The sequence below is a fragment of the Pseudonaja textilis genome, chromosome 4 (genome assembly GCF_049901715.1).
Source record: "Pseudonaja textilis isolate UNSWEBS1 chromosome 4, rPseTex1.2, whole genome shotgun sequence".
Classification (NCBI taxonomy): Eukaryota; Metazoa; Chordata; class Lepidosauria; order Squamata; family Elapidae; genus Pseudonaja; species Pseudonaja textilis.
In genome coordinates this window covers 77,421,527-77,445,684 of record NC_141993.1, presented here as the reverse complement: position 1 = coordinate 77,445,684, position 24,158 = coordinate 77,421,527, and the positions used below count along the sequence as shown (strand labels likewise).

At 38.6% G+C, this 24,158-nt stretch overlaps 1 protein-coding gene across 7 annotated transcripts in view; it reads left to right on the top strand.

Moving 5' to 3' along the window:
• TNIK (TRAF2 and NCK interacting kinase) overlaps nucleotides 1-24,158 on the top strand; it is a 311,530-nt gene that overhangs the window by 56,805 nt on the left and 230,567 nt on the right. For all 7 annotated transcript variants that reach the window (XM_026705758.2, XM_087933454.1, XM_087933457.1 and 4 more), the window contains exon 2: nucleotides 4,473-4,538. In XM_026705758.2, coding sequence (XP_026561543.1) covers nucleotides 4,473-4,538 — 66 coding nt within the window. The remainder of the gene's footprint in view (nucleotides 1-4,472; nucleotides 4,539-24,158) is intronic.

Here is a 24,158-nt window from a genome sequence, read left to right as displayed (position 1 = left end):
AAACACAACCCTCAGTGAAATCGAGTTTGACAACCCTGCTATAGGAGAATCAAGTAGATAAGCAAATCATCATCACTGCCCCTTCCTCTTGTTGCTTATCGATATATGAAGGTAAGCATCAGATAAAAACTTGAGAATCCTGTGGCAAATGGGGAAGTGTTGGAGATCAAAACGAGCAGAACAGAACAGTAAGGGACCTTGGTGGTCTTCCAGTCCAACCCCCTGCCTAGGCAGGAAACCATTTCAGACAAATGGTGATCCAATCTCTTCTTAAAAATTTCTAGTGTTGGAGCATTCACAACTTCTGGAGGCAAGTTGTTCCACTGGTTAATTGTTCTAATTGTCAGGAAATGTCTCCTTAGTTCTAGGTTGCTTCTCTCTTTGATTAGTTTCCACCCAGTGCTTCTTGTTCTACCCTCAGGTGCTCTGGAGAATAGCTTGACTTCCTCTTCTTTGTGGCAGCCCTTGAGATATTAGGACACTGCTATCACGCCACCCCTAGTCCTTCTTTTCATTTCTTATGCATGCATAGCCCTGGATATAAAAGCCTCGTTGTCTCCATAGTTATTGCGGATGCTTGGGTTATTGTGGTTGACAGTGGAGGTTCAGGAAACCAGAGGTGGATGTCTTGAAAAAACATTCAGAACTGTGCAAGGAAGAGACATTACAAACCATTTGATGGTGCAGACACTGTCTCTTCACCTTTTTCATTTCAAATACTGCCTGTTGTGGCTTTTGCTTACGCGGTACTGTTTCATATTTCACCTCTTGAAGCCTTGTGAAAAAGGAAGAAATAAATAAAAGTTTTAGGAAGGAAAAGTAACAGAAGGTCCTCCAGTTCGTGTCTGGCACGCAAGATTTATTGGAATGGGTAGAGGTGAAAGGAAACACTTGTTAAATGAAAACAATACATTTGTATTAACAGCAAACATCCCAAGATTCATTATCTATAAAAATGATTATGTGTTATCTGGGATTTTACCATATCTTGCATCAGGTCCCCATTGAAAGTTATCCTGAATAATTTAAATGTTCCATTAAATGATTTCTTATATTTTGATTCCAAAATGTCAGAAAGTGTTTCTTATTTGTTTTCTTTTGTGTCTAATTTTGCTCTTCCTAGTCATTCAAGTTTGTAGCGTTAAGCAATTTATATCTGTCATCATTTGAGTTATTCAAAACAACTGGGAACAGATGTAGGAATGTGGCTATCTAGATTGGTAAACCATAAAGAGCTCTCACTTTTACTTTGGGGAGGGGGCTAGTTCACTAAAATGAGGAATGCTTCTTCCAATATCTTTTACCTCTCTCTTTATACCCCTTTGAAATATACAATAAGAAGATTATTTCCTTCCGTCTCCTTTAGAGTAGAAGAAAGGATTCTTATCTACATTTTATCAAAGTGTGTGCAAGTATGGATTATAGGCGGAACATAAAAATGCATCTTATGAATGAGTGGAATTAAGGAGTGTGAGAAGAGCATTATCTTTCACAGGGTGGAGGGCAAACATACCTCTGGGCGTATTATGTTCCATAAAGAAAGGACCACCACTGAGAAGTTAGTTTTTCATGGTCCCACCAGATTTTCACCCCTAATCGATGGGAGCTGAAACACGCCTTGCCTTCCCATCTTGGTGGTAGGTTGAATGGATGTAGTAGTATATGAAGCATAAGCTGTTAACATTGCTTTTATACTGGATTGGGGAGAATTTCCAGGTTTCTGAAGAATCCTTGTTCTTTTGTTAAAAACTGGGATGACAGAAGGAGATTCAAGAGCTAGGTTGAAGAAAACCGAGCTTACAATTGGTTTTTCAGATTTCTTAATAAGTAGCATTCTTTTCTAGTTACCATGGCTTTGCTGTGCTAACTTTGAGACAACATAGTTGAGGAAAGAAGAATAGAAGATACTGAGACGAGATAGTGTGTAATGCAAAATGGTTGCATAAGGCCAGTATCTTTCAACCTTATCAACTTTTACATGAGTTGACTTCAACTCCCAGAATTGGAGTTGGCTGGGTACTTCTGTCAGTTGATGTCCACCCATGTAAAAAGTTGATAAGGTGGAGAAATACTGCATTAATGCAAAAACTGGGGAACCCTAAGAGAGCATATTCTGGTTTCTGTTCCTTGGGATGAAAGTATCCCTAATGTGTTCCTGCCAGCAATCTTTTATATATATAAAAGTGAAATACCACTCATGCATCATCACAAAATCTCCAGAACCGTAAAGCCTACAAACCTGAAATTTGGCACATATGTTCCTCTTGGCTTCTAGGTGCTCACTAAGAAAGGATGTTTCGAAATGACCATCAGAGCATTAGTATTCCCTATCTGGAAGGTGCCAATATGGAGAAGACCTAGACCAGGGGTATCAAACATGACTTCATTGAGGGCTGCATCAAGACTGTTTATGAACTTGGGGGGCTGGGGTGGGAGTGGCCAGCTCGACATCACAGGGTGCCTGTGCTGGTCCGAGCACTCTGACTCCAAAGCTCTGTTTTGGCTGCGATGGCTTCCTGCAACCGTCTGCCAGTAAAAATGGAGCTGGGGAGAGCCACCTGCAGCCCTTGCAAGCTCCATTTTCAGCTGGGATGACTTCCTGCAACCTTCTACCAGCAAAAACAGAGCTCGGGAGGACTGCATGCAGCCCTCCCAAGCTCTGTTCTCACTGACAGAAGCACTACGGGTTAGTCCTTCACTGTTTCCAGGGCAGCCACACGGGCCAGATCTAAGCACCCCGTGGGCCAAATCCTGCCCCCGGGCCTTGAGTTTGACACCCCTGACCTCTCTGTCGTGGATTTTTTTTGCTTTAATGGCTATTAGCAGATACAGAAGATGGTATAGTCCATTGCTCAAGTCCATACAAGGCATGCACACATGGTTATTTCTGAAAAATGGATGGATCACACCTAAAATGGCCAGGTGTTTTAGTACAGGTTGGAGGAAAATGGAACTTTTTGAAATTGCATGTGTCTGGAATGGATTGTTTTGCAAATGTTTGTCTTAAGAGATTTGCTATATGTATGAAAATGTCTTCTGTTTTCCCCCCAAAGGTTAGTTCTCCTTGTTAGCTGTCTGGGTCAACAAAATTGGCTCATTTTGTACTTACAGCTGTAAATTAGACTCCATGCAGAATGACTCCTAGCAACAGCCTCCTGTTGTGATTCTATATTTTGCTATTAAAGCTGTTAGAAGTCCTGAATTCTAGTTGCGTTTAAGCCAATCCTTTATTCAACCTCGTTTTCAAAAATGTGGTTGTTGGAAAAAAGAGGGGGTACTTGAAATGTTTTTTCTCATGTTTTTTGTTTTTGTTTTGCTTTTTGTTGTCTTTATAATAATGATATTTTCAGTTCAGTCTTCACTTTACTGTAAAGTTTTCTTTTATATATGTTTATGTGTTTCTTTCCTTCTTCTTTGTTTTCACTTTTTGTTTTTGTCGCCTACTTAATTAAGCATTGCAATGATCAAAAACTCAGTTGCTTACGGCCAACAATTCTTTCGATTTTGCTTTTAATGATAGACATACTTGAACACATTTATTGGCTGCAGTGGTCTTTTAAAAACAAGTTTTCTACGGTTTGCTGTATGCAGCTGAATACTCTGAAGCTTGACAAATAATAATTGCTTTGTTACTTTTATTTTTTTACCTTGTACTTACTTTCTCTCTCATTCTGTGTCTGAAAATAGGAACTTACTCCTAATGATAGAAAAACAAGCCTTTTAGATTCTAGAAATATTTCACTTCCTTTTCCATTTTCTCTGGTGTACTTTGGTCTTGCTTGTCCTGATAGAAATATCTTTCAGATGGCATAACATCATTATGTTTCCTATCTTGAGAAATCTTCTTTGCCCTCTAAACTGGTGTGAACTGGTGTGAAAGGGTGCATTTAAGACATTGGTTTGGGTTGTTTTTCTCTCTGTGCTAGTGGCTGGCCCTGTCTTCTATTATCAAGGCAATCATACTTTTTCTTGAAGAATTGGCGTATTAAAATCACCTAGGCAACCTGACCAATTTGAGATAAGCAGGGCCAAAATGGATCACCCAACCAATATTCTTGAAATAAACTCTGTTGATTTTTGAACTTTCATTTAGCAATTTCATTTGGAAAACAAATTTGGATTCAGTTGTGAACTTGATGGACTGATGTGTGTTTTTGTGTGAATATTTAGCTTAAATTTTGTGAGAATCATCAATGGCAATTAGGATATTGGACCACATCCCAGTTACATGCCATCCAAAATTTCACATGTACCTTATGTAAAATTATTGGAAAAAAGAATTAACGTATCCTAAAACCATTGAAAATGAAACAGGGCTTCTTTTTTTAAAGCAGTCCCCATTTTAGAAGGCAGCCAAAATAAATCTGAGAAAACCCAGGTGTGAAATAGTGCTCTTATGAAGCATTGTTTGGATTCGGTTAAAATATCTGGTTTGGGCTCTCTTTAATTTTCTCATGTTTTGTTTTTCTCAGGATCCCGCAGGCATCTTTGAACTTGTTGAACTGGTTGGCAACGGGACTTACGGGCAAGTCTATAAGGTAAGATTTATGTAACTTCTGGGGAACCTGGGTTTATATGCAAAACATTCCTTTGCTTACCCTTTTATTATGTTGGGTTCTGAATTGTGAAGTTCTTTCCCTTTTGTTCAAGCTTTCTTACCACCATCTGCAACGGTATAAAATGGCAAAAGGGAACACAACAATGTCCTTTGTTCTTTGCATAATTTAGCAAATAAGGAAACTTGAAGAACATGGGGGGAAAAGGGTTCCTAAATTGATGCGATACCCTACGGCTGATTCTTGATAGTGTTTGCGTTCCAGCAACACTCCACTCCACCCAATAACTCTGAGACAGACATGTCTTGAAGTTCCTTTTATAATAACTGGCACAACTGTGGAATCCCAAATCTGAAAGTTCCGGGCTTCTTTACAATAAGTAAAACTACAAAATCCATCCCCTGCACCCACCCTCACATCATATGGCCCAATCACCATCCTTCCCCAGTGAAGACTTCCTCTCCGTTATGCGCAACATGACCTGACTTTGAATCAGAAAAAGAATGTTATTATGTCTAACTAGATATATTCCAATTTATTCCCACCCCCACCCCCCACTTTCCCGGACTGAGATGTGGCAGCGTGGGAGTATCTGATCTCAATATGGCTTCCAAAGCTGACAGTTTAATTTGCTGGATCCCAACAGAGACAGCCCATATGTTTCTGAAAAGAATGAAAGATAAATCAGAAAGACAATCTTCACTAACGTAAAGATTACCTCCTGGGTTGAGAAACCCTCACAGCTTTCCAGCTAGTCTGAAGAAACCTGTGGTATGACTTGTCCCCCTTCTAGTCCTTTCACCTCTATCACTTATCAGAAAACAAAGTTTGACTCTTCTGTGGTATGAGGAAAGCAGAACCTCAGGACTATCAGCTTGAGGAGTGTGAAGGTATTTTTTTTTTTGAAAACAGTTTTATTGGTTTTTTTTAACAAACAGACAAAAACAGACAAAACATAAAACCATCAGCTCTCTTCCATACTTATATACAAACAGTGTGTCGGCTGGTTCATCAGTTTTGTGCATTCATTTCGTAGTCTCAATTACAGTTATGTTACATAATAACTCTTATTATCAATCCTAACTTATATATCCTCATATCATTATTAAAAAAAATCATTTGACTATACTTTTATTCATTCATACTTTATGAGATAACTATAATTTAAGTAATTTATTCTATAACAAATCATATAATCATGCCAATTCTATCCTAGAAAAAGCACTTTATAGATATAGTATCTAGTAGCAAAAGAAAAAGAAAAAACACAGATATTCCTTATTATCTAACATTCTAAGTGTTCTATTGTTGGAGGAGCGTGAAGGTATTATTGTAGCTTCGCCAAAGTGGTAAGCTTGGTTTTAGAATATTCACCTCCATGGCCAGCCTGTTGGGATAATGAGTTTGTAATCCAATACTGATGGAGGGCATTGCATGGCAGAAGTCAGGGTTAACAACTACCCTACATGCCATCTGGTAATTTCAGTTGATAAGATGCTGAGATTGTATTTCACGTCAAATTCATGTCAATTTAATTATGAGTGCAGTTGCAACAGGGAGGATACTTTGATTGGCTTCAAGTGACAGGCTTTGTGAACCTATGAAAAGTTGTTGTTTTTTACTTGTTAATTGCTTGTTCGTTTTTATGATTACAAGAAATGCTGTTTTTATGATAGGCCACAAGCACCATCTCTTGGGCTGTGCCGCCCTTTATAATCTCTTGAAAAATCTTGTCTTTCACACAATGGTATCAGTGGTAGTATTGGACCAGTTCAACTGAACCGGTAGTAAAAAGAAGCCAAAGATCTGCTGAGAAAAGGGAAAAAAATCCTCCCAGAATCAGCTGAGAGGAAAAAGAAGAGGAAAGCGCAGGATTGGCCTTCCCACCTGCCCCTGTGGTTTTCTCTTCTTTATTTTCTCAGCTGATTGGTGCTGCAGGTCTCAGCTGGTGTGGCGAAAGCCGCACTCTGGCTCAGGCAAAGCAGGCCCACCAAGCCATGCCCACCGAACTGGTAGTAAAACAATTTGAATCCCACCACTGATTTGGTATCCTTATATCTCTTGGACTATAACCACATGGACCTGATGACCTGTGGTCATCTGTGGATAGTCCTTGTTTAACGACGCTCACTGGGATTGTCAATTCCATCAATAAGCAATGTGATTGTAAAATGCAATATCACAACATTGTTCCCACTTAACAACGGCAGTCCGAGCAGTCCAAACTAGAGATGTTAGATGAATCCTACCCTTGTTAGGCACCACCGATGACCTCCTGTTTGTTGGACACCAGCACAAATGGTGATCATGTGACTGCAGGGTGCTGCAACTATCACAATTGCAAGATGGCTGCCCAACGCCCAGATCATGCTTATGTAATTACAAGGATGGTGCAACAATCATTTTACAAGGATCAGTTCTAAGTCTTCTTGTTCAGCACCATTCAAGCGTTCACTGAAAAAACTTATTAAACAAAGGCTACCTGTACAGGTAGTCCTTGACTTACAATCATTTATTTGGTGACTGTTTGAAGTTACAACGATGCAGAAAAAAGTGACTATAAGACTGTTGCAGCATCTTCATGATTGCATAATCAACGTTTGGGTGCTTGGCAACTGGCATGTATTTTTGATGGTTGCAGTGTCCTGGGGTCATGTGATCACCATTTCTAACCTTCCCACTGGCAAAGTCAATGGGGGAAGCCAGATTCACACAATAACCACATGATTCACTTAACAACTGCAGTGATTCACTTAACAACTTTGATTTAAAAAAATCACAAAATAGGGGTGCAACTCACTTAACAATTGTCTTGCTTAGCAACTGAAATTTTGAGCTCAATAGTCCTTGTAAGTCAAGAACTTTCTGTACTATATTTGGAGGGAACCAGTTTAAGGAAAGATTGGAGAATTAAGATTTGCAAGCAGAAATTCTGGGTACCCTATTATTTTATTTATCCTTGGGAGATAGGGTATAAAGAAAGGAAAGGATAAATTTGAGAATTTACATTGCATGAAATTATTATTGTATGTGGTTTTGAAATTATTCTCATATGTGGTCACTCTCTCACAGGTGAAGCATTAGCAAATTTGGAAATGGTACAACTGAGACTGCCATGTTGTTGTTGTTTTTTTCTATTCCTGTATTTAACATGCATAAACATTCATTTTCTTGCTTCCCAAATCAAAGGAAAGGAAAAAAAAATAGAATTAGCAATAGGAAGGAAATATTTATTCTAAAATCTGCTTTCTCTATTCTTGTGCTGCTGTGTGCTCATCTCTTCAATAAGCATGGTCAAAATTTCCTCTGAATCAAGACTGGAACAAAAATTTCTATATGTTTTTGGAAGTGTGAATTTCCAAAATAACACCAAACCTTTGCTAAAATTATAATCTGCCAAAAATGTTTTATTAAAAGTGATTGGCGCAGGATAGAAACCGTTTGTCTTGATTTGCTGAGGCTCAATGCAGAGAGATGTCTAAATGGTTTCATTCTATTGACCACATAACTATGGTGTTAACCTAGTTTTAAGTATCTAGTTAGTACTAATAGCTCCCGACGGAAAATGTGACAACATCCTTTTTGAAAGCTTAACGTTTCAAGCAAAAAGCACAATAAAAATGTTTCATAATGTTTATAGGGTGATCTTTTATATATATATTTATTTGCCATTTTACTTCCTGCTGGAGCTTCAACTTATCGAAGTACACTTGAAAAAGTCATTTTAAATATTAGAAGCAATGCATTTATCATTAACAAAAATGTTAAAGGGGTTGTCAAGAAGGAAATATTTGTATTTTCCCAGGTAATCTGTATTTAGGCTTCAACAACCCAGATTAATGGATGTTCAGGCAAAAAAAAATGCTACAGTAATATTAAGGCCTAGCAGCCTGTTTGTATATTGAATTAAATTCAATAGTATTTCTCTGAGTTCTTTTCTGTTTCTAATGCTGTCAGGAGACATTTTGAATTCCTTTCATTTATTTGGTTATTTATTAAATTGATACAGCTGCTTATCTCACTACCATGACTTATAAGGTTTATAAGGTTACAAATTCCCAAAACAGTACAGAAACAGCTAAAAAAAATCCACAGAAATCATTAAAGAATAAAACTGTTTAAATCCATTAAAGCACAATCTGCTGGGCTCTCTGCCCGCCTAGATATCTAGAAGAGGGGTTGCTAGTAGAGAGAGTTGATTTGAATTGAGCATTCTACTCTCCTCTCCTCTGTCCTATCTAACCCAATCCTAGCTCAGTCCTAATCCAATCCTAATCCAATCCCAATCCAATCCTAATCCAATCCCAATCCAATCCTAAACCAATCCTATTCATGGTGCAAACTTTTTGAGCAACCATCAACTTTGAGAGGAAAGAAAAAGAAAAGTCAAAACCTGCAAAAGTTAGTGGGCCACTTTTCTTTTCAAAATTCCCCCTCAAAGGGTATGGTTTTACCATCCAAAAGCCAAGGAGGAACTGGTTGATTCTGGCTAATTTGTATGTAATCTCTCTGCTTGTAAAATCAGTTACTATTTTAGCCTACCAATGGTTTTTTTAGTTTTCCCACCAACATCTTGGATATAATAGAGTTGAATCTGGAGTTTAGTTTACCAGTCCATTACACGTCGCTTTGTGAGTGAGATGGGCAATAATTAAATTTTATATATAAATAGGAATAGCACTTAGACTTTATACCGCTTTGCAGTGCTTTACAGCTCACTCTAAGTGGTTTACAGAGTCAGCCTATTGCCTGCAACAATCTGGCTCTTCATTTTACTAACCTTGAAAGGATGGAAGGCTGAGTCAACCTTGAGGCTGGTGAGATTTGAACTGCTGAATTGCAGTCAGCTGGCAGTCTGCAAAAGTAGCCTGTAGAGAACTGCACTCTAATCACTGAACCACCAAGGCTCATAAATAAATCATTTTTTCCATTGCTGTTTTGTTAATAGATAGGGGCAAGAATATATAGAGTTGTTAATAGATAGAGGCAAGAATATACAGGTAAACTTACAACCATTCATTTAGTGACCATTTGAAGTTATCATGGCAATGAAAAGGGAGACTTACGACCATTTTTCGCACTCATGACCATTGCAGCATCCCCATGTTCCCGTGATTGAAATTTGGATGCTTGGCAACTGACTCATATTTATGATGGTTGCAGTGTCCTGAGGTCTTGTGAACATGCTTTGTGACCTTCTGAAAGGCAAAGCCAATGGGGAAGCCAAATTCACTTAATTATTATGTTACTAATTTAACAACTGCAGCGATTCACTTAACAACTGTCAAGAAAGGTCGTAAAATGGGGCAAAACTCACTTAACAACTCTGTTGCTTAGCTATGGAAATTTTGGGTTTAGTTATGGTCTTAAGTTAATGACTACCTTAGGGTATGTAAAATTAACGTGGAGGGAGTATAGGAAACAGAAAGCTGGTTTATCATTAATGCAAGGAAGATGTAAGAAGACAGGATGTCAGATAGGAATTTAAGGAGAATGTAAGTGCTCAGAGAGGGGGGACAGGGTGGCTCAGTGGCTAAGACGTTGAGCTTGTCAATTGGAAAAGTCGGCAGTTTGATGGTTCGAATCCCTAGCGCTGCATAATGGAGTGAGCTCCCGTTACTTGTCTCAGCTTCTGCCAACCTAGCAGTTCGAAAGCATGTAAAAATGCAAGTAGAAAAAGAGGGACCACTTTGGTGGGAAGGTAACAGTGTCCCATGCACCTTCGGTGTTTAGTCATGCTGGCCACATGACCACGGAGATGTCATCAGACAGTGCTGGCTCTTCAGCTTTGTAATGGAGATGAGCATCACCTCCTAGAGCGGGGAACGACTAGCATATATCTGCGAGGGGAGCCTTTACCTTTAGCTTTTTAAGCACTCAGAGTCAGAGTTAGAGACCATCAGCTTCTTTGTCATGGTACTATTCATGAGCTACAATAAAGATTTAGTCCATGCTCTGTTACATTACGTATAGCCAAGTCATTACTGCGAAGGGAAGCCTGACCTGGTTCCTGGTAAGTGAGTCATCTTCAACAATGGATATGTAATGTAATATTTTGCTGGTGTTCAATATCTGAAAAAGGAAGGGAGAAGGCCTGTGGTAGAGTCACATGGTTATGTCCCAATACTTCCTTTTGCTATTTAAAGATTATGGATTCCCCTATTGCTAAAATAATAACCATTGCTTAAAAAGTAGGAGGTCTAGGTCGGTGTTTCTCAATGTCAACACGTTTAAGATGTGCAGACTTCATCTACCAGAAGAAAGTTGAGAGACCTTGAACTAGGTCAAGAAGGATTGATTACCTGAAAACTAATCTATGATTAAGAAAGAATGTGAAATACTACAAACTACAGTGATTCACTTAACTTCCATGGCAAGGAAGGTCGTAAAACAGGGCAAAACTCCCTTAACACATGTCTGACTTAGCACCAGAAATTTGGCGTTCCATTGTGGTCGTAAGTCGAGGAATACCTGTAGTTGTTGTAGCTGTGCTAAGCCATGAGTTGGTGAGTCAGTGCCCAGCTCAATGCATTCTGTGATTCTGGCTCAAGAATGAATTGTTCATAAATAGTAGAAACATCTCCTACCCTGCAGTATGTTTGACACAGGTGTATATTCTTGGCTCCCTATATAATGCAGCTTAATTTGAATGTGTTTTTATTTGAATGGGAGCACATAGGTCATGTTGTATCTCTTTCATGTGAATCTGCTGGTTTTTTATAATTTGACAATAACAAACAGGCTGTGGTGAATCTCTTTTAAGTTCTTGTCATGTTAATTTTCTAGCTTAAATTAATGCTGCTGCGGTGGTGGTGGTGGTGGAGAGGGTAAAACACAAGGCTGGATTTGTTCATTGTTCGCTGCAAAAGACTTTTCACTTGCAATGGATGTTTGCATTCATATGCACGCATTAAAGACCCACCAAACCACTGTGCCTTCTTTGAAAAATTCTGGCCTGAGTGAACCAGATCTGACCTTTTTTTCTTTGGTGCTGCTAAAGAATCTTTTAGGGTACAAAATGTATTAATTGTAGCTAGATATGCTACAGCTAGTAATTTCTGCTTTTCTTTGTGGCAAGTGGGAGGAATTATTTAGCTTTAAAGATGGTTAGCTCAGGGCGTGCATCTGTGTTCTTTGTTTCCTCTTCCTCTGTTTTAAAAAAAAATATGCCTTCTCATCTCAAGTCTTATCAGATAACGGGGCGGTCTCCTAAGGAAGGCTTAAGCAGTTACTCAAAGCTTCTCTGTCTATTTTTATTGCTGTTTTGCAATAAAGAATACTGTGGTTGGTTTTGAAATCTCTCTCTCTGTTTGTCTACCACCTGCTTGGATCTAATCTTTATCCCCTTTATTCTAATCAATGGCATTATTTTGTACACCTATTGAGTGTTCAGTAGGCTTTTCTGGAGAAAGGGGGACAGGAAAGCGAGTGTCATGCAGAGAACCTCAATGTCTCCCCCCGCCCCCCACTCTGATTCAGTTTGATGAAAGAGAGAATTTATTTTTAAAATGTTCAGCGAGGAAAGGGTGTTGAGGGAAAATTTCATGCAAGGAGTGAAAAGATAGCCCAAAGAGTTATGTGTGTATGTCACAGAGAGAGAGAGAGAGAGAGAGAGAGAGAGAGAGGGGGGAGGGAGAGAGAGAGAGACAGAGAGAGAGAGAGAGACCGGGAGACACACAGAGAGAAAGAGACAGGGAGAGAGAGACACACAGAGAGAGAGACAGGGAGACACACAGAGAGAAAGAGACAGGGAGAGAGACACACACAGAGAGAGACAGGGAGACACACAGAGAGAAAGAGACAGGGAGAGAGAGACACAGAGAGAGAGAGACAGGGAGACACACAGAGAGAAAGAGACAGGGAGAGAGACACACAGAGAGAGAGAGACAGGGAGACACACAGAGAGAAAGAGACAGGGAGAGAGAGACACACACACAGAGAGAGAGAGGGAGACACACAAAGAGACAGGGAGAGACACACACAGAGAGATAGAGAGACAGGGAGACACACAGAGAAAGAGACAGGCAGAGAGACACACAGAGAGAAAGAGACAGGGAGAGAGACACACAGAGAGAAAGAGACAGGGAGAGAGACACACAGAGAGAAAGAGACAGGGAGAGAGACACAGAGAGAGAGACAGGGAGAGAGACACACAGAGAGAAAGAGACAGGGAGAGAGACACAGAGAGAGAGAGAGAGACAGGGAGACACACAGAGAGAAAGAGACAGGGAGAGAGACAGAGAGAGAGAGACAGAGAGAGAGGGAGACACACAGAGAGAAAGAGACAGAGAGAGAGAGAGAGAGACAGGGAGACACACAGAGAGAAAGAGACAGAGAGAGAGACACAGAGAGAGAGAGAGAGACAGGGAGACACACAGAGAGAAAGAGACAGGGAGAGAGACACAGAGAGAGAGACAGGGAGACACACAGAGAGAAAGAGACAGGGAGAGAGACAGAGAGAGAGAGACAGGGAGAGACAGACAGAGAGACAGAGGCAGGCAGGCAGGTAGGTAGGCTGACCAGCCTTGTGTTTCATTGTACAGTCACAAATGTAGTGGTTAACAGTATTCCTGGCTTCCTCCTTCTGTTAAACCTCAAAGATAATATGAGAAAATGCAAACAATATCAAATATTTGAACTAGATGCTGGGTGTTGAGAAAGCCATAGAAAGGAAAGAATGCATTAGAATAAGAGTGGCAATAAAAGAAAATATATATATGCAGCACAGGTTGAACTGTGGAGTTCTCTGGAGCTATGTTGTTGAAGAGGGATCCAACCTAGAAGTAAGGAGAAACGTTCTAACAATGAGAACAATTAATTGATGGAAAAGTTTGCTTCCTGGAATTATGGATGCTCAATCACTGGAGGCTTTCAAAGATAGACGGGACAACAACTTGACCGGGATAGTTATAAGATCTCTTGTCTTGAACAGGAGGTTCGACTAGACAACCTCTGAGGTCTCTTCCAGCCCTATGAGTCTGTGTTCTGTGTTTGTTTTCAAACTTTGCATTCCCTGACTAAATATTGTCATCAGGGCTTGTGAGTGTGGGGTTTGCTCCCTTGTTCATATTACAACAGTTCACTTGGTGACCTTTCAAAGTTACAATTTGAACTTACACTGGAAAAAAAGTGACATGATCATTTTTCACAGTTATGACCGTTTTAGCATCCCCATGGTCATGTGATCAAAATTAAGATGCCTGGCAACTGACTCCCCACTAACCATTGCTTGGAAAAAAAACCTGGGATCCTCACAGAATTTATTGAAAGATGGGCAGTCATATAAATGTTTTGGATAAATGGATGGATGGAGATCTATATATCCATATCCATATCCATATCCATATCTATCTATCTATCTATCTATAGAGAGAGGCGGGAGAGAGGGTGAGGGAGGAAGGAAGGAAGAGGACAGATATTAACAAAGGACAGGACATTGCATGCCACTCACAAATTCAGATGGTAATTGCTTGTATGAATCAATGAATCATCAGTACTAATATTAACCAGATTGCTTCAGTACCAATCAACCCTAATTAGATTGCATCAATACTCCATGTCTCAAATACCATATTCTTCATTCATAGAACCGATACTTAGGGCAAACAAATTGAGCAGTACACCAGCACTTATGAATTCATTTTTATATGGGCCTATTTTTTTTCAGTGCAGAAAGTTTTGCTTATTAAGAAGTCCTTGTACACTTCAGAAGGTGATTCTGAAGGAGGGGAATAGTCCCATGCAAATTGTCAAAACTGCATTAGTGAGACTTGGAGGAGGCCAATGAGTTAATGCCAAAACAAAGATGGTGCTAATTGTTTGAACCCTTTTGCTGCTTTCATTATCTATCTGGAGGAATGTTAGTGAATAGTTTAATTTATCATAGGCTCTGCAGTTGAGTGGGATAAATAGGTACAGCAAGCACAAATAAGTATTTCCTGGTGAAGTGTTGTTGAAAAGGCTTCAAGTTCTGCATCAATTCTCATGTTCCCCAAATGTACTGTTTTGATCTCTCACGTGTGCTTTGTGTGTGAGGTATACATTCTGTTCTTCTGTCACTTAGATTTTTTTTTCATTATTAGATAGAGAGGAAATGAGGAGACTGAATAAGGATTCTAGCATCTGCAAAAACCCTCGTTCAAAACAGATTTCCCTATCTTTTTCACAGGATCAAAGAAATGTTATAATGTTAAAAATAGGGGTGGAAAAATGGGGAAAGAAAGAGAAGATGAAAACAGCCTACTTTCCCAGTGGCTTTTTTCATCCTGTTCTTAAAATAGCACAGTCTCCGTAGTAGTGAAATAATATCACAGGACAATGATAAACAGTGATAATTGCATCATTTTCTGGCCATTTCATTGAAAAGATGCTGGATAGCACTATATTTTTTTAGTTTTTTTTTAAAAGTCAAATAGTAGGAGAAGTAACTGATAAATGGGCTTTTCATAGAAGAGAATATTTGTTGCTCAGGGTTGAAATGAGGGGTCCTCAGTGCTCTCTGAGCTTGATTGTTTTCTAGCAGAAGTTTCATTACCAAACTAGTTAACATCATCAGTGCTACTAGTGAGTGGGGTTTGCTTTCATTTTATATACTCACGGCTTGCCATATCGATTTTGGTGGTTCCTTGATTAGGCTGTTGTTGTCTGAGTTGGTAGTTCTGTGATTGGGGTACTGTTTGCTTCCAGATTGATCTATTATTGATCTAATGTTAATCTTGGTGTAAACCACTACTCATCTGGTGTCTTTGTCTTTTGTTTCCTTTTTGGCTTTTTGATGTCCCTTTTGAGTGGTATGTAAATGTTTGTCAATTTGTGCTTCTTGATAGCCAATTTGTCTGAGTGCCAGGTTTCTAAGAATTTGGCTTGGTCCATGAAATGATGGTTAAATTACACATGGACAGACTTAAACATAGTTTCAATTGTGAAACTCTGAGAATCCTAGCTCAAATCAAGTTCAAAAATGCTAGAGAATTCCTGGAAGCCTATCATTTCAGTAGCTGACAAATCAAACCAGATATATTTTTAGAAATGTATTAAACAAAACCCTTCCAATAGGCTAATGAAGTATGATTATCTTAGTGATAGATGGCAAAGATGGGCTGCTTTTGGATTGGCTTCTATTGCAGTATTTCTTAACCTCCGCAAGTTTAAGATGAGTGGACTTCAGTTCCCAGAATTCCCAAGTCAGCATGGCTGACTAAGGGAATTTTGAGAGTTATTAAAGTCCATTCATCTTAAAATTGCTGGGAAACACTGGTGTATTTTGTATATCATGGTTTCACAACCTTGGCAATTTTCAGCTGTCCGGACTTCAATTCCCAGAATTCCCCAGCCAGCATGTCCATACATCTGAAAGCTGCCAAGGATAAGAAACACTGGTCTGTATAAACTGTAGTATATGATGTGACAATTGTGGCACTGCTATGATGTTGGTTACTTATCAAACCATTGTTTTGATAGTTTTTTTCAAAGGCAGTGAGGATGTTCTAATGTCATTCAGTTTATTGAAAAAAAATGGAACTAAATGCAATATAAAGCACATAAAGACAATGTGTTTATGATAGTTTCTATAATGTATATCATTGCTACTTTTACAAGACCAACCGTGACCTAAAGGATCCCTATCTTCAAAAAGGGAAACCCCAGCCTAGTTCAAAATTATAGACAAATCTCCTTATGCTGCATCACCTGTAAAGTCGTGGAATCAATTATTAACCAATCCATTATCCTCCACTTAGAGACAAACAGCCTACTCTCTAAAAAACAATTTGGTTTCAGGAAAAAACTATCATGTAATCTGCAACTCTTACACTGCAAAAACTTATGGACTACACAACTCAATCAGGGCAAAGCAATAGACACAATCTACATAGACTTCTATAAAGCCTTTGATTCAGTGGTACACGACAAACTCCTCCTAAAACTAAAATCTTATGGTATCTCTGGACGACTGCATCACTGGATAGAAGCATTCCTGTCAAACAGACAACAAATGGTCAAAATTGGGAACGTCCTATCAAATTCTTTACCTATCAACAGTGGTTTTTCCCAAGGCATTGTTCTAGGAACAACTCTCTTCATTCTCTAAATAAATGACCTCTGTGATCATATTAAGAGCAACTGCGTTCTCTTCGCTGATGATGAAAAACTATTCAACACCACCGACAATACTGCTACCCTTCAAAAAGACCTTGACTGTGTATCAGAATGGTCAAACAAGTGGCTACTTCAAATCTCAACAAATAAATGTTCCATCTTACATATTGGCAAAAAAAAATCAGAAAATAAAATAGTCAAGACCTGAATAGTCAAGACCTTGTTGATGATTCAAACTCTGTCAAGGACCTTGGAGTACTCATCTTTAATGACCTAAGTTCTAGAGCCCATTGTAACTATTTATCCAAAAAGGCATTGAGAGTTGTTAACCTAATCCTGCATAGCTTTTTCTCTGGTAATATTACACTACTAACTAGAGCATACAAAACATTTGCTAGACCAATACTTGAATACAGCTCATCAATCTGGAACCCACATTACCTATATGATATTAATACAGTTGAGAGAGTTCAGAAATATTTCACAAGAAGAGTTCTCCACTCCTCTACTCGTTGCAGAATACCTTATGCCACCAGACTTGAAATTCTAGACCTAGAAAACCTAGAACTACGCCGCCTTTGGTCTGATCTAACTATAGTATATAAAATTATATATTGCAATGTCCTACCTGTAAATGAATACTTCAGCTTCGACCATAACAACACAAGAGCACACAATAGATACAAACTCAAGTTTAACCGCACCAAACTTGATTGCAGGAAATATGACTTCAGCAACAGAGGGGTCAATGTCTGGAATACTTTACCTGATTCTGTGGTTTCTTCCCCAAACCCCAAAAACTTTAAGCTTAGACTGTCTACTATTGACCTCACCCCTTTCCTAAGAGGTCTGTAGGGGGCGTGCATAAGCGCACAAATATGCCAACCGTCCCTGTCTTATTGTTTCTTTTTATTTTTTCTTATATGTATCCATTTCATGTACTCATAACTATGTCTATACTTATACCTGTAATCTTATAATTGCTTGACAAAATAAATAAATAAATAAATATCCCTCATGCAAAAGATCATTAAAGGTATATCTTGTTTCCTCAAGGTTTGAATTGACATAATCTTTGAATTGCAGCTCATCACAAAGCCAAATAAATACAGCTACAAATATATTTATAAACACTCAGCCCTTAATTGTACAAGTTAAATTATGGTGCCCTGACATTTAATGACTTGTTTCACTCACAGCACTATTAACTTGACATTTGAATTCAGATTGTAGGTTTAGATCAGGGGTCTTTAAACTTGACTGCTTTAAGACTTGTGGACTTCAAACTCCTAGAAGAAGGAAGGAAGGAAGGAAGGAAGGAAGGAAGAAATTAAGACTTGAGGGGTGGTAGTGATGATATAATGAAAGCCTTTCCCCGGAAGGAAGGAAGGAAGGAAGGAAGGAAGGAAGGAAGGAAGGAAGAAGGAAGGAAGAAAATATAAACACTGAAGAAGAAGAAGAAGAAGAAGAAGAAGAAGAAAAGAAAAGAAGAAGAAGAAGAAGAAGAAGAGAGAGGAGGAGGAGGAGGAGGAGGAGGAGGAGGAGGAGGAGGAGGAGGAGGAGGAGGAGGAGGAGGAGGAGGAGAAGAGAAGAAGTAGTCCCAAAAATGTTGAGTTCTTAGGCAGCTAAATCTTCCCTGAGAGAACTCTTCGAAAGGATGTTTCAAGATGGAAAGTGTCTTGTTACCGGAGTAACTGGTACATCTTGTGCTGCTTGGTTTATGCAGAAGATACAGCTGAACTCTAGAAAGATTAAAAGGGGAGGGCGAGAGAGAGAAAGACACACAACGTAGAAGTCAACCCACACACTCCTCCGCATCAAGATGTCATGATAACACTTGTGTTTGGGGAACAGTTTGAGTCAAAGGTAGATCACCCTTCTCTTCTCTGAAACAGGATGAGTTCTTGATGAAATGATAAGGGGGGGTTAATATTACTTCTTTTCTTTTTAAACTGTTTTTAGTGTATTCCCCCTTTCTGTTCTGAATACTTAGAGTTGGGTTTTGTCCCTCCCCTTCCCCATATGGATATGATTCTACCAATTTTCACAATCCAGTTGGCAACCTATGTGTTCTTGTTTGCTTTTTGTCTCTTGCTGGCCCTAAAGTGAGCTATGTGGATAGCTCGGTCTTAACTCCTTCTTGAAAAGCCAGTCCTCTTGAAAATGCTTTATACTGCACTTCTTTGCAGCTGTGCTGATGTAAACTCCCATGAACTGTAGTCCATGGTTTCCCAACCGTGGCAACTTTAAACTGCATGGACTTCAACTCCCAGAATTCCCCAGCCAGCATGTGGTAATAGAACAGAACCAGCAATCATCTAGGTACAGTAGAACTTCTGGTCACGAATGCTTCTGACCATGACCAAATTGGGTTCCGACCCCCAAAATTCGCAATATTCTTTTTCATGGCCAATTTCCCCATCCACGCCACTTTTTTGTAAGTGCCATTTCCAAAATTAGGTTTGGGTCATGACCAAATCAGGTTGCGACCAAAGTTATGGAATGAATTGTGGTCATGACCAGAGGTTCTACTGTATCAGGTAAAATAGCAGAATACAAGTTGAAAGGGACTTTGGAGGTTTTCTAGTCCAACCACCTGCTCAAGCAGAAAACCCAATAGAGGATGTTATTTTTCTCTGCCTTATCAAGGAAATGGATAAATAGGACATTATTAAGTTGAGGTGCCAGTCTATTGAATGAACAATTTAGTAATTCATGCTTAACCGTTTCTATTTTCCTCATCAGGTATGAGAATAAACACTGGGGCATTGTCCTTCCATTTACATGACTGGCAAAATATTAAATCCAATAAAAGAAAAAGCTTTCAGGTGAGCCAAACACAAGATACTATCTAGGTAATTGGCTGGAGTGAAACTCCCATCTATATGAAAACAGATGGGGGTTAGATCTTTCTGGTGACCTAATATCCATTGCTTTTAGTTCTATTTCAACTCTCCCATAGCCAAGTGACATCAGATATTGGCTGAAAGTCCTCAATGCTTAGAACCAGTTCTATGTCTGAAAAAAAAGAATTGTTGTCCCAAAGAATTCAGGAAGCAAGGATTCCATCAATAAAAATCCATGTTAGCCAGAATTTTAAGCCACAAGACAGGCTGTTTTTGGAGAAGGGCATCTAGCTAGGCACAAGAAAAAGATGTTCTATGGCACTTGAAACATGTGTCTTAAAAAATTTGCAAGGTACCACTTCCAGGAAGTTGTATTTTCATAATTACCAATCTGTGGGGCATTTAAGAAAGAGCTGAGCAACTTAATATTTAAAACACTTACAGCATAAATCATGTCCCTATTGCTGGAAAAATGTTTAAAGATATTAACAATCTTATGGGTTTAGTGAACACCTTTGTTCTTGCTAAACTGCAGAAAATTGAAAGTGACTCTCAAATATATAAATGCCTTAATTTGATCTGTAAAGATGCTACAAATTTTCCAACAACTTTTTGGTTGGTCATGAAGTTTATTTTGACTGATTTCTTGTCTATCACAGGGAGCAGATTTGACTGCAGTTCATTTTGCCTTTAAAGGCAATTAAAATTAATGTTACTATTACTACTTTCTAATCATGGCCTTAGTCATTTTTCTCCTTTTGTAAGTTTAAAATTAAATATTAAAAAATACTATTTGGAAAGAACTCCAGCTGTCTCAAGTGGTCCAAGCAGACCTTTTGAGGACTACATCTGTCTTGAGATCTGAATGATGGATCAAGAGCATTCTGCAATAAAGAAATGCCACCTGAGTATACTAAATTAATATTACCATGCAGGGAGGCAGTGAAAGCTGTAAAAAGGCTTTTGCAATCTCCTGAACTTAATATTTGGACAGCCAGCTTCAGGGAACTTGTGAATCTAATCTCTGATCATCCTAGTTTTATTTTAAAGTGGTATACTTACTTATTGCCTCATTCAGCTTTCCTATGGTCAGATATAATAATGGCGGAATGGATAGAGTTATCATTACTGAACTTCAAAAGTTGAAAAGGATACTGAAAGTGAAAGCTGGCAAATCAGAGATGAGATGGTAAAGAAGCCAGATACTCTGCACATTGACAAAAATGGATAATTTTTTTAGCAGAAGGCAGTAATAAATGAGATTGAGGAAGGCTAGGATCCTGTTCTGAATCCTTAGAAAGATCAGATAGCTAAAACAGAATATTGTCTTGATTTCAATTAGAAATTCACTGAAACTTTTTAAAGCAAAGGTGTCAAACTGGTGGCCTTCTGGCCAGATGTGCCATGCGCAGGCCATGCCCACCACAACTCTATGAAAGGGAAAAACTTTATAAAACATCACATGACGGCAACGTGACATGGCAAATTTGACACCCATGTTGTAAAGATATCTCAAAAGGTTTTACCGCTGGGGCAAATAGAAGTTTACCTGGCAGTTGTGTCTGCAAAAGAAGCTAATGAAACAGTGCATTTCAGATAGTTTTGATTAAGACCAAGGATGTCCAACTTTGACAACTTTAAGACTTGTTGATTTCAACTCCCAGAATTCCCCAGCCAGCATGAATTCTGGGAGCTGAAATCCACAAGTCTTAAAATTGCCAACACCCCTGATTAAAACCATGTTGCATAAGAGTTTGGTTACCTGGGGGATGATTGCACAGTGTTCCTTTCAAAACAACTGCAGGCAACCCTCAGATGGGACATTGCAATTGAAGGAATGTTAAGGTTAGTCCAGAAGTCATTTTTTCCCAAGCTTGCAGTTTCATAATTCCTGGCACAAAATTCAGCAGTCAATATTTTCAATCATCCTTTTCTCCATGGCTAGGATTGGGGGGAAAAAAGTTTGAATGCACATGGAGCCAAAAATCTTGATTTATTGTCTTTTAAACAATAATTCATTATTCTTTCCTGCTGAGAAAAAGGAACAGACTACAATAAAAACCACATTTTAAAAATCTGTGTGTTATTTTAAAAGGGCCTGCTTTTAATTTTTTTTTCTTTTATTGCCTATAATTACTTCTGTTTGGGGATGTTATTCTGTCTATTATTTGATCAAGCTTGCTGATTTTTGCTTTCATTCACATGCTAGTTAAATGTGTGAAAGTTGTCAGCTGCAGTACCTCAGCAAAGACATACAGTGGAGAAATCAGGATTTTCTAGTTTAGTGCCTAATAGACAAGCTTTAAGCTTCTGAAACCTTGGGGAATAAATCCCATCACTTGAGATGTTGGGGTGAAAGAGTGAAAATTAAAAAAGAAAAATAAGTAGTGTTTTAGTGAAGAATGCCAATTTATTTATCTCCCACCTTTATTGGTTTTACAAATAACTGCAGGTCAACATAATATTCAACATAACTTTCTCTTCTTATTTTCCCCACAACCACACTGTAAGATGGTTGGGCTAAGAGAGAGTGACTGGCACAACTGCCTTTAATGGTTTGGGTGGGACTTGAACTCACAGTCTCATGCTTTCTAGCCTGGTGCCTTAACCGCTGGACCAGACCGGCTGTCTTTAGAAAGCATATAATGTTTAGAAAATTTAAAAACTACTTTACAATGGGAGTTTCTTTTTAAATAGTAAATTATTAGTTTTCTAATCTAGGCCTTCTGGCTAATAATGGATGCAGCTTTTCTGAGCATTGTGAATAATTCTCCAAGTTATAGGAAAAAAATCCAAAAGAGAGGGGGAAAAATGCTTGCCAGAATAAAGAAAAATAGGGAAAACTGCAAACAAATGGCACACAGATTTTCAAAGGGATGAAAACAGGAACAAAAATGCATGCCTTATCCACTACCAAAGCAAACTATTCTAGAATCCATCAAGCTAAAGCTAATATATTGTTGCTTTTATTTATTTATTTTCATATTTCCTAAATGCCCATCTCTTGGAGAGATCCTCTGGGTAATGATATTAGGGTTGGTAAAGGTGGTTGCTGTTTGTTTTTATGATATGGAGTGAGGACTTCCCAGGAAGCTTTAGCTACAAGGTACTTGCAACAACTGTAGTCAGCAATTGTGCAAGTCCTTTTGACAGAAATTAAAACAATGTGGGAATGGTGCCTCCTAATCTGATGTATTTGTGGGATCTCTGAAAATAGTAATAGGTCTCAGTAAAGTTAAAGCCATCAAGTTTTCTTCTTGTTGTGAACAGGGAACTATTTGCATTGCATATTTCTCCAACATGAAGTTACATGATTTTCTTATCTCTATGGTATTAGCAAACAAGTTCACCCACTTTTTCAAATAGGACCTGCAACAGCATGTTGCGAATGTTCAGAATGACATCTGGACGCTAGGTCCTTTCCTGGAAAACTCCATTGCATTTTAGATTTCTAATATTTCCCATTACAGTTCCTCCCTTTTTGAGTTATGGAAAGATTGAAACACTGTCCACATACAATCATTTCTCAAGGGTTATTCATCATCTTGTAAAGATCTAAATCACCACTCAACATCACCAGGTACCTTCCAGATGTTTGCACTTCAGCTCTCAGAATTCTCCAGCCGAATAGCCAGACTGGAGAGATTAAAGGATCTGTTTATCCTTGAAAATATCAGAGGGAATTAGTAATACAGGTAGTCCATGACTTACAATGGTTCATTTAATGACAATTCGAAGTTGTAACGGCACTGAAAAAAATGACTTATGGCTATTTTTCACACTTACCACTGTTGTAGCATCCCCATGATCACATGGCCAAAATTCAGATGCTTGGCAACTGACTCTTATTTATGACTCATATTTATGACCGTTGCAGTGTCCTGGGGTCACGTGATTACCTTTTGCCACCTTCTGACAAGCAAAGTCAATGGGGAAGCCAGATTCAATTAACAATTGTGTTAGTAACTTAATAACTGCAGTGATTCACTTAACACCTGTAGCAAGAAAAGTCATAAAAATGGAGCAAAATTCACTTAACAAATACCTTGCTTAGCAACAGAAATGTTGGGCTCAATTTTGGTCGTAAGTTGAGGACTAGTCATTTTTGAATAACTGAAAAAAATGCCAAGCAAAAGTAAGCTGGGCCCTGTTCTTTATCACACCAGAATTAATACAAAATAAAGCGACAGAGAATAATGTAGGGACATCATGGAGAGAAATTGAACAGTAGAACTCATTACCCTGAAAACGGGAAGTGTTCGTGTAATGTTCAAACAGAAAGAGAATAATTTGGATTCCATCACCAAGTAGTATGACTCTTCTCAATTCAAAAGTTGCATGAATTCTGGAGTTGAAATCTAAACCTCTGGGGAACACAGTTCAGTAAAGTCTTGTTTTTTTAAGTTGCTGCACTATATGATAAGCTTACCAAGTTTTACAGTGCTTTCTTACTTCATAAATAGTACGTGCGTACGTACGTACGTACTGACTGACTGACTGACTGACTGACTGAGGAAACAGTAGAGAAACAACTGCCAATATTTTACTTAAAATGAAATTAAGTGCTTGAGGTGTCCTGCAATGTATGAAATAATGTACAGAAAATATTAATTTTCAAGAGAAAAATATTGAAAAGGTGTGGGGGGAAATAAAGGCTCAG